Here is a 12,877-nt window from a genome sequence, read left to right as displayed (position 1 = left end):
CAGGGCACATACAATGAATCTAGTTTACAGTGGTATGAATTATAAAATTCTTGATGATGTCATTGTGTTAGATTTTGTCCTTTGCATTTCTTCATGTTTATATATTAGAAAGAGTGATCTCAGAAATTATTCTCCTGAAGAGAATACAAAAATTAAATACACATTACTGGGGAAAGATAGTCAGATTTAATACCAAATCTCACAATCAGTGAAATTAGTACTTTGATAATTGATACTGGGAACAAATACAGATTCTATCTCTGGATGTTCTATGAAATCTTTCCACAGAAGCAAATGAAATGAATACTGCTTTGTTCACAGAAGGCAAAAAAGTTTTATTTTCATAGATAGGCATACATCATATTTACAGTAGTGCTTCAAACCTGAATATGTTATATGCTGGATACTCATTTTCTATATTTTTTTTGTTTTTATATTTCATTATCCCATTATTCGTTTAAACCACATCGTGTATCTTGAGGTCTTGGTAAATATAAATGTTTTCCAGTTAACTCTTTCAGTTGCCCATGGTTCTAAAACTCCGGTGAGGAACCATGTTCCTTTATAGGGAACGGCAATAAAACTTCCTCCCACAGGCATCTCCTTGGCTTGCGCTTGACTGCGGCCGCAGAATTCCCTTGTTATCAGATTTCTGTTGAGAATTTGCTTGCAATCATTTTCACTGAGGTAGGAAATAGGCCACTGTACCAGGGAAGGTGTCAGGTGACTTCTGTTTGCACTCCAGCCACTAAGACTACCTTCCATTTGTGAAATCAACACGTGCTCTGCAAAATCCCTTTCTGGAATGCATATGGGTAGATGGTTCCTGTCGCAGTCAATTTGGCTGCTAAGCTCAAGCAAAGCCAGGTTGTTCTCACCAGTGGTGTTGTCATAGCGGAGGTGTATATTTGATTCTTTCACTGATATTATTTGATTCAGTCCTTGCAGCTTGTTGATTCCTGAACAGGTAAAAAAGTATATTCATTGGTCATTACAATAGCTTTTCTTTTGACCGGGTTTACATTAAACAAATGAAAAATGCCATCTTGCCAGTTAAGTTGCTAATATTATGGAATACAGAAAAATAAGCACAGAGAGGAACGGTGTCTTGAAAACATTTAAATATATACAACTGAAGTTATTAGTGCAGTAATGCTTATAGATTATGCATCTCTTTTGGGATCTATGGGGTTCAGTAAAACGAAGGTAGCAAAATTTATTTACTTTGCTCAGAAGTGTAGACAATCACCTGTACAAAGTGTAGAAAAAAAAGAAATACATGTTGGCTCTAGACCTATTTAACTAGGGCTAAAATAAGAAGAATTAATAAAGTACGTAGCCGAAGCTGGTCCTACCAATAAGTGGTGTGAAACCACTAATTTTATATAGCATCATGAAAAGAGAAGAGGTGGCACTAATTTCACATAGTGGAATATCTATGTTGGCAACCTTTGTCACACTTAGGAGGAGCTTGTGGTTGGGGAAAGGAGGGGGGGGGCTGCAGTGACTGGAACAGTGTCTACAAAAATACCTATAGTCAGATGATAGCAAATGCACTGTAACCCATCATTTCTTGCATGATGCAATTTGTAGGAAAGGAATTGCCACATTGGGAATAATAACATAATGATTATATCCACTATCACACCGGACCACAGTTTGACAACTTTTCTACTTCACGTACCTTCACCGACATTGGGGAGGGATAAATAAATGGCCACAATTACCAGATCAGATGAGATTTTAACACCCAGTCTTATCTTGTGTGAGAAGACAGAAATCTCAGTAATATTGTGACATTTCAATAAATATGATTTTTTAAAAAAGATAATATTCTGGGTGATGTTTTAGCATCACTGTGGCTACATGATGCATGTTTGCGCTAGGGAAATGCAAGGTTTCTTTGTTGTTCTCCGTTTTTTTGCCTAAAATAAAAAGTTAAAAAGCTTCCTTGATTCAAGCTTGATTCATGGTGGTATGGATGCACCGTGCAATTTTCTTGGGAAGACTGAAAAGGACTTTCATAACTACCTTCCACAATGTTCTTGGACTTTCTAGAATAGCCCTGGGATTTTCTTATGAAGTCTCCCATCCAAATTAATTCATTAATGATGGCAGACAGTAACTTTTGAGATTAGGCAAAATTGGCTGGGTGTTAGCAGCTAAGATGATAGTGTCTGTCTATCATCCATGCATCCATATATCCATCCATCCATATGTATCTGTGGTGGGTTGCCCCCGGTTCGAACCTGTTCTATAGAACCGGTAGTAAAATTGGCAGGAGGCTCCGCCCACTGACCGTGACATCATAAGAAGTGATCTGTGCATGCGCGAACAAAGCAAGCGCACCTGCGAGATCCCCGCAAACCGGTAGTAAAGGTAAGTAGAACCCATCCCTGATACATACATACATACATGCACACATACTGTAGTATGGCAAATTTGCAGGTGAACATTCTGAATCTACTAATACTTTTACTTGATGTATTTGAGTTTCTATTTCTTTGAAATTACCAATATTGAGAGAAACAGTTATTAAGTTACTTACCAACCACAACACTAACGGGAGACAGCAGCGCACATTCAGCTGTAGTCAATACAAAGTTAGTTTTCAGGAGAACACCTCCACAGATCCATTTTTCTTCTGAATTTAAGAGCAAGACCTTAAAAACAAAGCAAATCAGCATTTCTTTTGCTCCTTACAGGTAGCCTGCCCATTATGGTCATAAGTCATCATTGTAAAGCAGTCATCACGTGACTGATTTAATTTTATGACCTTTTTGTGGCAGTTAAGCAAATCACCATGGTCATTAAGTGAATCTGCGGTCATTAAACAAATACTGTGGTCATTAAGCAAGCCCAATAATTGCTGTTTTTTCTGAAAGCTGGAAGTCAACACCTCTTTCTGGCAAAACCATCATAAATGGTCATAACAATGGGACGCTGCAAATGGCCATAAATGTGGGTTGGCTGAATACACCAAATACTGTCACATGACCATAGGTGAGCCTGACTGGCAAAATTCAGGAACTGGGTCATAGGTACCTTTTGGGGATCTGTTGTTACTTTGAATGTTCACTAAGTGACCGATTGTAAGTCGAGGATTACCTATACATCCACTAGATATGTTGCTATTTCATTCCCCATTGCTGCTGATATTACAGTTTTATAGGACATTGATTCATAAGGAAAACTAGCAGCTGTAATTGTCTTTATGAACTGGATAGTTGGTAATTCAATATAGGAGAAAAACTATATAGCAGCTTTGGCATTTTAATAAAAATTTGTTAGTTGGAAAAGGTGCTACCAAACTCATGATTTTAAGCCAACATTTGGGTTATGCTGAAATAATGCCCAGCTGAGATTTAGTAAGGAATATGGGGTAGAAAATCCAAATTAGGCAACTAGCAAAAATTCATGCAAATCACAAATGGATAAGAAGAAGGATTATCCAGCTTTAATTCTCTTTAAAAATGTTGTTTGCCATTGTTTGAGTAGAATTCCAAAAATAATTGGAAGAATTATTTCCAATTGCAAGAATTGGATGCTCTCTTTGATGGCACAAAGTTTTAAACAGTGCACACTATACTTCATCATAGCCAAAAGGTCAGAATTAGCTCCCTAAAAGGGAGCTCCAGAATGCTCATTACCATGAAATATGTGAATTATTTGAATATGTTAACTCCCAGCCTAAGGGCAGAATCCTTTAGAGCTAAATACAAGATAAAATATAACACTTATACATGAAATATGTCCATGTGATTCTGGAGAGAAAAAAATTGTTGAGTACATCCCCCACACCTTTACTATAGACAAGTGTGAAAGTACTATATATAATACCAGTCTTCAAACAATTTCCATACAAAACAGTTGTTTTGTACTGTACTAAATTATTATCTGATGCTAAGATGAAATGAGGAGAGCTGCCACCTATTAGTGGGCAACAGTAAAGACATGATATCAGTTGACCCCATAAACCAGGAGTGTCAAACTCATGTTGTCGTCACATGATGTATCGGGATTTTTTTCCCCTTCACTAAACCAGGCGTGGCCAGCATGTGACGTATCCGGCCTGCGGGTCAGGAACCCTGTCCTAAACTAATTTAATTTTGTTTTGTAATTTATATTTTAAATTTTACTTTTCTGATCTACAATCACGATTTGGATTTGGATTTGACCACCTGTAAGCATTACAAGTTTCCATTTGAGCCCTAACAGCCCGACCAAATCAGGAACTCCTCCATCACTTTGGGTACCTGCCAGGGGAATTCTCTGACAGTTGGATTGAGTGGACATGAAAGCTGCTGAAATCTTCCACAGGCACATTCATCTGGAAATATATTTCAAGAAAAGAAAACAATGTCATTTTTAATGAGTAGATTTCAAAAGCAACTATTTTTGTTAAATTTGATTAAAATAAATGTTTTTTTAAACAAGATATTGGGTCTTTGGTTGATGAAAACAAGCACACTTTAATTATTTCGCTACCATTTGCAGTCTGTATACTGAAACATCTTTGGAATTAGATTATTTCCCCCACCCCCCAAAAAAACTTTGGTATTCAGTTTATGGAAGGCGGCAACCATCTCCTGAGCTTTATTGCTTTAAAATGTAGAAGTAGATAAGTTTAAAATAAATCTAGAAAGAGTGCAGAGAAGAGCAACAAAGATGATGAGGGGACGAAAACTAAAACATGAAAAACAGTTGTAGGAATTGGGTATGTCCAGTTTAATGAAAAGAAGGAATGGGGGTAACATGACAGCAGTATTCCAATATCCAACCAGTTGCCACAAAGAAGGGAGTCAAGTTATTTTCCAAAGCATCCGAAGGCAGGACAAGAAGCAATGGATGGAAACTAATCAAGGAGAGAAGCAATCTAGAAATAAGGAGAAATTTTCTAACAGCAAGAACAATTAATCAGTGGAACAACTTGTCTCCAGAAGTTGTGGGCGATGCAACATGGAGGTTTTTAATGAGATTGGGCATTGTCTGTAATGAGATTGTCTGAAAAGGTATAGGGTTTCCTGCTTGAGCAAAGGGTTGGACTAGACCTCCAAGATCCCTTCCAATTCTGTTATTCTGTTATGTGTGTTCTTGTTTTTTGATGATTTTTTCTGTAGATGTAGAACAAAGCTGTAGTAGGATCAAAACTGTTCATTATTCCTTATGACTGGAGCCCAGCCTCCTCTAAAAGGAGTGGCAGTGAGTTGTGTTTACATTGTCTGTTATGTTTAGAATGAGCTACATTTTGCACAGATACTCAATGAAGGGATTATTGCAATATGTAATATTCTCCCAGTCCTTAATGCAACCTTAGATACTGACAAATGAACCAAGAGATAATTTCAGTTCAGTTCAGATAAACCCAGGTAACTCCTGGGTTACCTTCCAAGATCTCTCTTAAAAAATTCTCCATACCTTCTGCAATGCATGATTTATCATCTTCTCCCAAATTATAGCCTTGGGCACATGAACAGCGGTAAAAGTTGAATTCTGGGTAGCAGAAGTGCTGACACCCGCTGTGGATTTCATGGCGGCATTCATTTTTAGCTATAGAAAATAAAATGTTACTTTTACAAGATAAACATGAAATGGGAAGTAAGAAATCAAATTATTGTGCAAAAAAACAGCAAGGACTTTATTTCTTGAATATTTGTCCTTATTTTAGTGGCAATTATTTTTTTCAGTTTATTTCTGAGAATATCATTTGCCAGACTCTATTTCTGTGAGATGTACAGATTCTTTATAACTGCCATAAGTTATTGGTAAGGTTTTTTTGGAATCAAAAGCTGCAGCTGTGCTCTGGAGAAGCACATGAGTCATAGAGAAGATTTAGTCATAGAGAAGATTCACTGAAATCATTGTATAAAGTCTAATTGTTATCTGCCACCCTTCTTGGACTATAGTATGACTAATTTTGGAATGAATCACACGCATAGAGTCAGCTTTAAATTTTGGTAGTAGATTTGAGAAACTAAGAGTGGAAAAAACCCCCACAATGGACTAAAATGGCTGGATTGTATCTAGTTGTGGGTATTCATGGCAAAATGATTTTGTATCTCCAGCCAAAACATTCCACACTGCCGTAATTTTCAATGCACCGATTAAGCAGAACTTCAGTTCATTTACAGTATGAATAAAATACAGAGATGACAGTGTAGATTTCTATGAAGTGTGGCAAGATAGTGATATCATTAGATGGGCTGTGATTAATTCTTTTTAAATCATTTCCCCCTTTCAACTTTTACTGCCCTCATAAAAATAGATGACCTATTAAAGAGTAATTGTACTTTTCATTTTACAAATGCATGTGCACAATGGAAAATCTCATGGAAAATCTTATGAGTGTTATTGTGTGGTTTGTCTTCAGAAAGACAATATTGGAAGAAAAAGGTCTGTACTGTAGTCCAAAAGGGGAAAAAAAGACAAAGAGAAGTGAGAGTTCTTCAACCATGGCAAGAGATTTGGGGAAAAGAAGAGAAAGTACTATTTATGTTATTTTATTAGGTTTTTATCCCAAGCTTATTATTCCAGGCAACAAACATACATAATAACCTGTGGTCAGCATTCTTGTTCTTGATGCCACCAAAGCAATGTGGCAGCAAGCTTTTTTCTCCTAAAAATCTACGGGGGGAGGGGGGAATCTCTTGAAATGCTGCAGAGGAAGAGGAACTGGACAAAATCAGGTCCCCATTCCTTATCTAGTGAGCCTCCAGAGGAACCCTTATAAATTCTTTTATGACACCTAGTATTGGAAGACAGCAAACTATATTCGTTATAGTGCCTTCATTATTGAACCATTACTAATTGCTCATAAAAATTAACGGCACACATTCTGGCTGATTAACAAAAATGGGTTTTTACCGAAAGCGCAGTTTATTCCTTCAAAGTCATCTCTACAGTCACACGTGTAGCCGCGAATAGTGTCCCTGCATGCACCATTATGAAGGCAGGGGCTGGAAGAGCATCGGTTACCACCTGGAAAAAAACAACAACACTACCTGCATTTAGAGCTTTCTGACAAGGGAGCTTATATTTTGTTCCTCTTCGTATGTTTATCTGTAAGCTACTAAGCAACTTTTCCAAAAGAGTTTCCTAGGCTCAATTTAAATGTTTGAAATCATTTCTTCTATGCCGAATACAGAGTGGGTATTCAGCAGGTTCTGACCAGTTCTGGAGAACCGGTAGTGGAAATTTTGAGTAGTTCAGAGACCAGTAAATACTACCTCTGACTGGCCCTGCCCCCATCTATTTTCTGCCACCCGAATCCCAGCTGATTGGGAGGAAATGGGGATTTTGCAGTAACCTTCCCCTGGAATGGGGAGGGAATAGAGATTTTACAGTATCCTTCCCCTGCCACGCCCACCAAGCCATGCCCACAGAACCGATAGCAAAAATTTTTGAATCCCACCACTGGCTGAGTGCTGTTCACCACTCAGGCACTCTCTATATGAGTTGGGAATCCTTCCTCCCCCCAAAAAACTTCTAATCAGCAGGGCCAGTTGTAGTCTCAATACATATGGTTGTTGGCAACAAAACCCTTTATTTGCTTTCTGATATAATGGGCTTTACCCCATCACTGGTTCCTGTCATGTGATCCCTGAATGTCAGTAGCCCTAAAAGACTGAGGATGCCTGGTAAGGCTGCAACACAGCTGACAAAACACTGTTACGGAAAAAAAAAGCATCAGCAATAAAAGTGCAACAAAGATCAGATCTCAGATATTCTGAAAAGAAACCAATGGGCTCAGGTAAAGGTGGGTGAAAACCAACGATATCTGAAAAATATTTTTTCTTTTATAACTCAAGCAGATCAAATTCTGCTTGCATCATTTCTGGTCTTAGTTTTTATATTTATATAAGCAACTTTTGTCAAGGGAGAAAACTTTTGAAACAGAAAATCTAAGAGTTGCAGGAGCAATGATTTAGGAATGTCACTTGGACTGAAAAAAATGTTGTTTTCTACTGTTTTCTGATACTATTTAGAAATGAAATAAATGTAAACCTGGTAGAAAGAAGCTTTTGCACATTTGCTTGTTTGTTTAACAAAACCCTTAATCCTTAAAGTCATCACTCCTTTTGCATTTTACTGAAATAATTAGGCAGCATGATCTGAAATAACCACTGCCTGCACAAACGGGGCTGAGCTTGCAGACCACAGTCTGACCCTCTGCTTCGTTCTGAGATAGTTTCACCATGCCAACATGTGGATTACTTCCAAGCGCAACTAGACAAATTATTTTTATTATGATTAAATTTTAATAAATGTGTACTTTTAGTCAGTTCCCTTGTTTTGCCATCAATACAATCAGCCTGAATTTGCCTTGTGAAGGAAATTCAAGGTAATTTAAAAAAAAACCATGCATAAATAAGATTATTTTGAAATGCTTCTCAGCTGATTTGAGATTATTCTGTTAGTAAGGCCTCTGAAAAAGCTTTGTGTTTTTCTAAAAAAAGATTTGATGTATTTTTCTGGAAAAAAATAAAGCAGATCAAACAAGAAAGAAAAATGTACTCCTAGAGATAAATCTGTTGTAAAAATAAGCATAACAAACAGTGCAGGATGAGCAGACCCATTTAAATGGACAGCATGATTTATGAAAAAAGTAAACATTTAAAAAAGACTTTTCAAACATCACTATTCTTTTAAAAAGAAAATAGTAAATTACAATATTCCTATGTTTGTTTATTACTGCTGCAAGACTAGTCTGGAACTGTTTGAAAACTCTTTCATTTTAAAGCAATGAGTCTGGATTAATAGCACTGACTAGAATTCCTCCTTCCTTCCCTCCCTCCCTCTCTCCTTCCTACCTTCCTCCCTCCCTCCCAAAGAAGGCTAAGAATAAAGAAGCAAAATTTGCATTAATGGCAGCATCTTCTCTTGGGTGTCCTTTAGAATAGTAAATTATACCACCACAGCTGTTGATTTAAAAGATAACATAAACATTGAGAATTCTTCAGTTACAAAGTATTTCTAAATTTCTTCTTAGGTACTCACCAAAGTAGACACTCCAAAATTCATCCTGGAAAAAAGAAATGTAGTTGTTTTCTTGTGCAACTTCAGACATATAAAAATGACTGATTGTAAGGGACATAAGACAATTGCTCTATACTGCAGTGTAAAGTTTACCAGTCTTTAGCATTTGGTCAACATATTTCAACTCTCTGAGTTCTATTCCCAAATAGACATAGATGTGATTATGCCATTCCTCTTTTTTTTTTTTTTGCAGAGATAGGCAGCAGCAAATCACGAACATATTATTGTCCTTGTACATTTTCTCTGCTCTGCAGAACACTAACTGTACTGTCTCCCAGTTTGGGGCTGTTTCCCACAGCCAACTTAAAGTACCATCCATCACTCCCTGAACTGACTGAAAACAACATCAACATATGCTGCTTTCATAGGAACACTACTGACAAATGGTGCTACGTATTATGAGCAGGGATTGATGGATTCCTCCAGGTTTGTTTGCTTCCTCCCATTTGGACCATAAACATTTGGTCCAGTTTGGTTTAGGGGTTAAGGACCCAGGCCAGAAACTAGGAGACTGAGTTCCAGTCCTGCCTTAGGCAAGAAAGCTGGCTGGGACGCCTTGGGTCAGTCATGCTCTCTCACCGAACTATTATGGGAAAATAGGAGGAGAAAGGAGTGCTAGGTATGTTTACCAACTTGAATTATTTATAAAATATAGGAGAATATTTAAATATAAAAATTAAAACCTTGAAGTGGAGAAGGCATGCCTGCATTAACCTAAAGTGGTCAACAGGTGTCAGGCTGAGTTACAGCATGTGGAATACAGACATAATGCCCTGGTTATGCACTTGTATAGAAATGGTTTAGAATGATTCCAGAATGAATTGGCTGCAGATATTACAGCTGTGAACATACTTCATTGGAATGCCATCAATGAAGGCTCATAAAGGAATTAACTTGTCTATATGGGAAATGTTGATTTTGAAAATACATACAGTTTCTTCTGGGTTTTCAAAAACCTCTCTTGCTTCCTCATATGAACACCTTTCCTCGAGGCATTCTCTTTCTAAATCCCCTTGGAAAATTTCCTCAAAAAACATAAAAGCAGCACGTCTGGATCTTGTCAGGACTTGATTTGCATCTTCTGTTTTCAGGAACACTTAAGAGAAGGACAAGGGAAAAAATCAGAAGCCTAATCCATCCCCATGTCAGCCCATCCTCTCAAGTATGGAAATGATTTAAAACAGCCCCCTGCATTTGTGCCCCACAACTGGAATAGACCGAAAATATCCTTCCTTGGAAGATGACCGGTTGGATGACACTGTAATACCACGAAAGGGGAAGATGGTACATGGGAAGATTATTTATCTCATGGTTTGCATCTGCAAAAATTAATATGGTAATTCTGCACAAAATTCTCCTTCAATAATGGCAAAATGAAAATGTTTGGTGCTGGATTAAAATGGTAAATTGGATGGGATGGCAACAACTTTGAGCTCCACCTACGTGCTGAATAACACATAAAACTGAATGGGGATGGGAAGGCTCTCATTTTTGTTCAGAAGTATGTCACTAGGTATGAGAAGCTATTTTTGTTTCAATGCTTCATATGAAAACAAGTCTGCAGGCTTCGTTTTCCAAGCACACCTCCCTGGTACTGATAGAATATCTATAGCAATAGAGAAAATAAGACAGAAAAGAGCAAAATATTCAGTTTCCTTCCTATGGCCCACTTCTTTCTGGTAAACCCCAAAATGCAACTAATTTAGTTTTACAACTGAGGCTTCCTTCTCAGTTTATCCTTAACTAAGTAGTATGTTTTATGGCATTCAATAGGACAATTTCTAAGTATCATGCATTAGATTGCATTCCCACTTTATTATTAGGGGGTAAATGGCATGAGTCATTCCTGGATGCTAGTACTAATATAAAGCTCCCTTCTTCTAATTTATTTTTCCCTCCTGTGCAATAACAAATATTACTGGGGAATTAACTCTTAAAGGTATAGAATAATAAGAGGTTAGTATATCCTTTCCTTGTGCTCTTGTTTCTTTTGTTGAAAAGTAAGCGTTAATATTATGTGAGCAAAACTTCCTACCTGTCAGGTCTACGGAGTGAGCCATAAATACAAATAAGAAAAAGCATATTATCCATTTGCGAATTCCCATTTTGGTTCCCTAGGCGTAGTTTGCGGAATTTTGTCTGCCTAACCGTGGCCCTTTGATAAAGACACAGAATGAACAAAGTTTAAAGTGCAACTTTGGAAGCCTGCTTCAAAAAAGGGGAGGCAGAGCAATGACAACACAGAGTGTCAACAATTAGAGATTTCACTTAAAAGAAAAAGAATCCTTGAGCAAATACTTGTGGCATTTATACTACCTTTTATCTGATGAACCAATATGTATTTTCAAATGGCATATGTGCATAAATGTCCTTCTGACTCTGTCCTTCAATATAAATATTGTATCGTAAGTACTGTATCTGTACTGTATCTGTATTATATCAACAGATGGGTAGAAGATGCAACCCATAGCAGCTGCTCAGAGTCTTATCCATATAGGACAAGTATTAGGAATATTCTACTAAGGGTTAAGCACAGAGATAAACGTCATTGATGACAAAATCCTAAGTTTCACAGGCAGAATATTTTCTACATGTTGCTGTTAGCTAGACAAGCAGGTAACACTATGCTTGTGACCACTGTGGAAATGGTGTTTTACTGTCATACTTAAAAAAATTCTTATCCTAATGTGCTTCACAAGGATCAATTGTATTTTTATTTATAATAAAGGCAACAATTTTAAGCTACTAAAATAAAGATAGTATTTAGATATAATAAATATGTAATTCAGGTCCCAGTGGTACCTCTGGTTTCCAGTTTTCTGTTAAATGTCTCTTGTTCACTACTTTTTGTTGTTTCTCTTTGGAGGTGTTTGTAAAGAGTTTAACTGGAATTTAGCTGCAATTGTGCTATGAAGGTTAGCATCAGCATTGTCCTTGTGAAGAAATTGGACTAAGAGAACTTGTTCCTTTGGGGTGGGGGTGTCAATGCCCCATTTCCCAGCAGTAAGTTAGAGCTCAAACAGTAGAGAAGGTAAGGAAAGGAGGGATTAGTCAGAGTGATTCATCTACAAAGACTGCACTTAATTTTGTGGGTGAGTAAAAGGCTTGGTTAGAAGAATCATTTAGAGGGTTTAGAGACCTTATAGTCTGAGAATCTTGTCCTGACCCATTGTAGGAATCCCTGACCATCACAGACAAATGGTTGAACTTTTGCTTGAAAATCTCCAGTGACACAGAGCATCCATGACTTCAGATAGAAAGGTGTTTCACTGCTTAGTAGCTCTCCAGAAATTCTTATTTTGAGTCTGAATGTCTCTCTCTGAAGCTTCCACCCATTTCTTCTCTCTCTCTCTCTCTCTCTCTCCCTCCCTCCCTCCCTCCCTCCCTCTCTCTCTCTCTCTCTTTGTCTTTGTTTTTCATGCATTCACTTAGCAACCATTTTATTTAATGACTTGTTCACTGAAATGTAACACAGTCACTGAATGAGGATGGGGACAATATATTTCTCATGTTGTGAGTATACTGCTCCTTTCTCTGCTCTTCTTGTCTCTTTTTTCTTGACTTCTACATAAGCCAAATGTATGAATCTCCTAAAGCCGTGACTTTCCTCCATATTTATCCAGCATGTCTGCTTTTCTACATTCTGTTCCTTCTGGAGAAATCCAGAATTATATTTTCTATTCCCAACTGCATCACTTATTCCTCTTTCTCCTTTCACAAGGATTCTATATTGCCAAGAATCCATCTAATTCTTTCCATTAACGTATAAAACTGATTAAAAAAAAAGATCTCAGAACACTGAACCTTGAACATTGATTTAATACAGTGGTGGGCTGCAAAC

General features: G+C 37.4%; 1 protein-coding gene across 1 annotated transcript; it reads right to left on the bottom strand.

The window, feature by feature from the left end:
• Positions 1-337: 337 nt before the first annotated feature.
• Positions 338-11,193, bottom strand: PROZ (protein Z, vitamin K dependent plasma glycoprotein). The gene is made up of 8 exons (XM_070943182.1): positions 11,072-11,193; positions 9,969-10,132; positions 8,998-9,022; positions 6,865-6,978; positions 5,419-5,550; positions 4,257-4,330; positions 2,549-2,663; positions 338-959 (listed from the first exon to the last, which is right to left on the bottom strand). Exons 1-8 carry the CDS (start codon positions 11,139-11,141, stop codon positions 442-444), a joined length of 1,212 nt encoding a protein of 403 aa, XP_070799283.1. The 5' UTR covers positions 11,142-11,193; the 3' UTR covers positions 338-441.
• Between the last annotated feature and the right edge of the window lie 1,684 nt (positions 11,194-12,877).

The sequence above is a fragment of the Pituophis catenifer genome, unplaced genomic scaffold (genome assembly GCF_029215685.1).
Source record: "Pituophis catenifer annectens isolate HBS135680 unplaced genomic scaffold, rPitCat1.0.hap2 SCAF_4, whole genome shotgun sequence".
Taxonomy (NCBI): domain Eukaryota; kingdom Metazoa; phylum Chordata; class Lepidosauria; order Squamata; family Colubridae; genus Pituophis; species Pituophis catenifer.
This window is presented reverse-complemented; position numbering and strand designations above follow the sequence as displayed.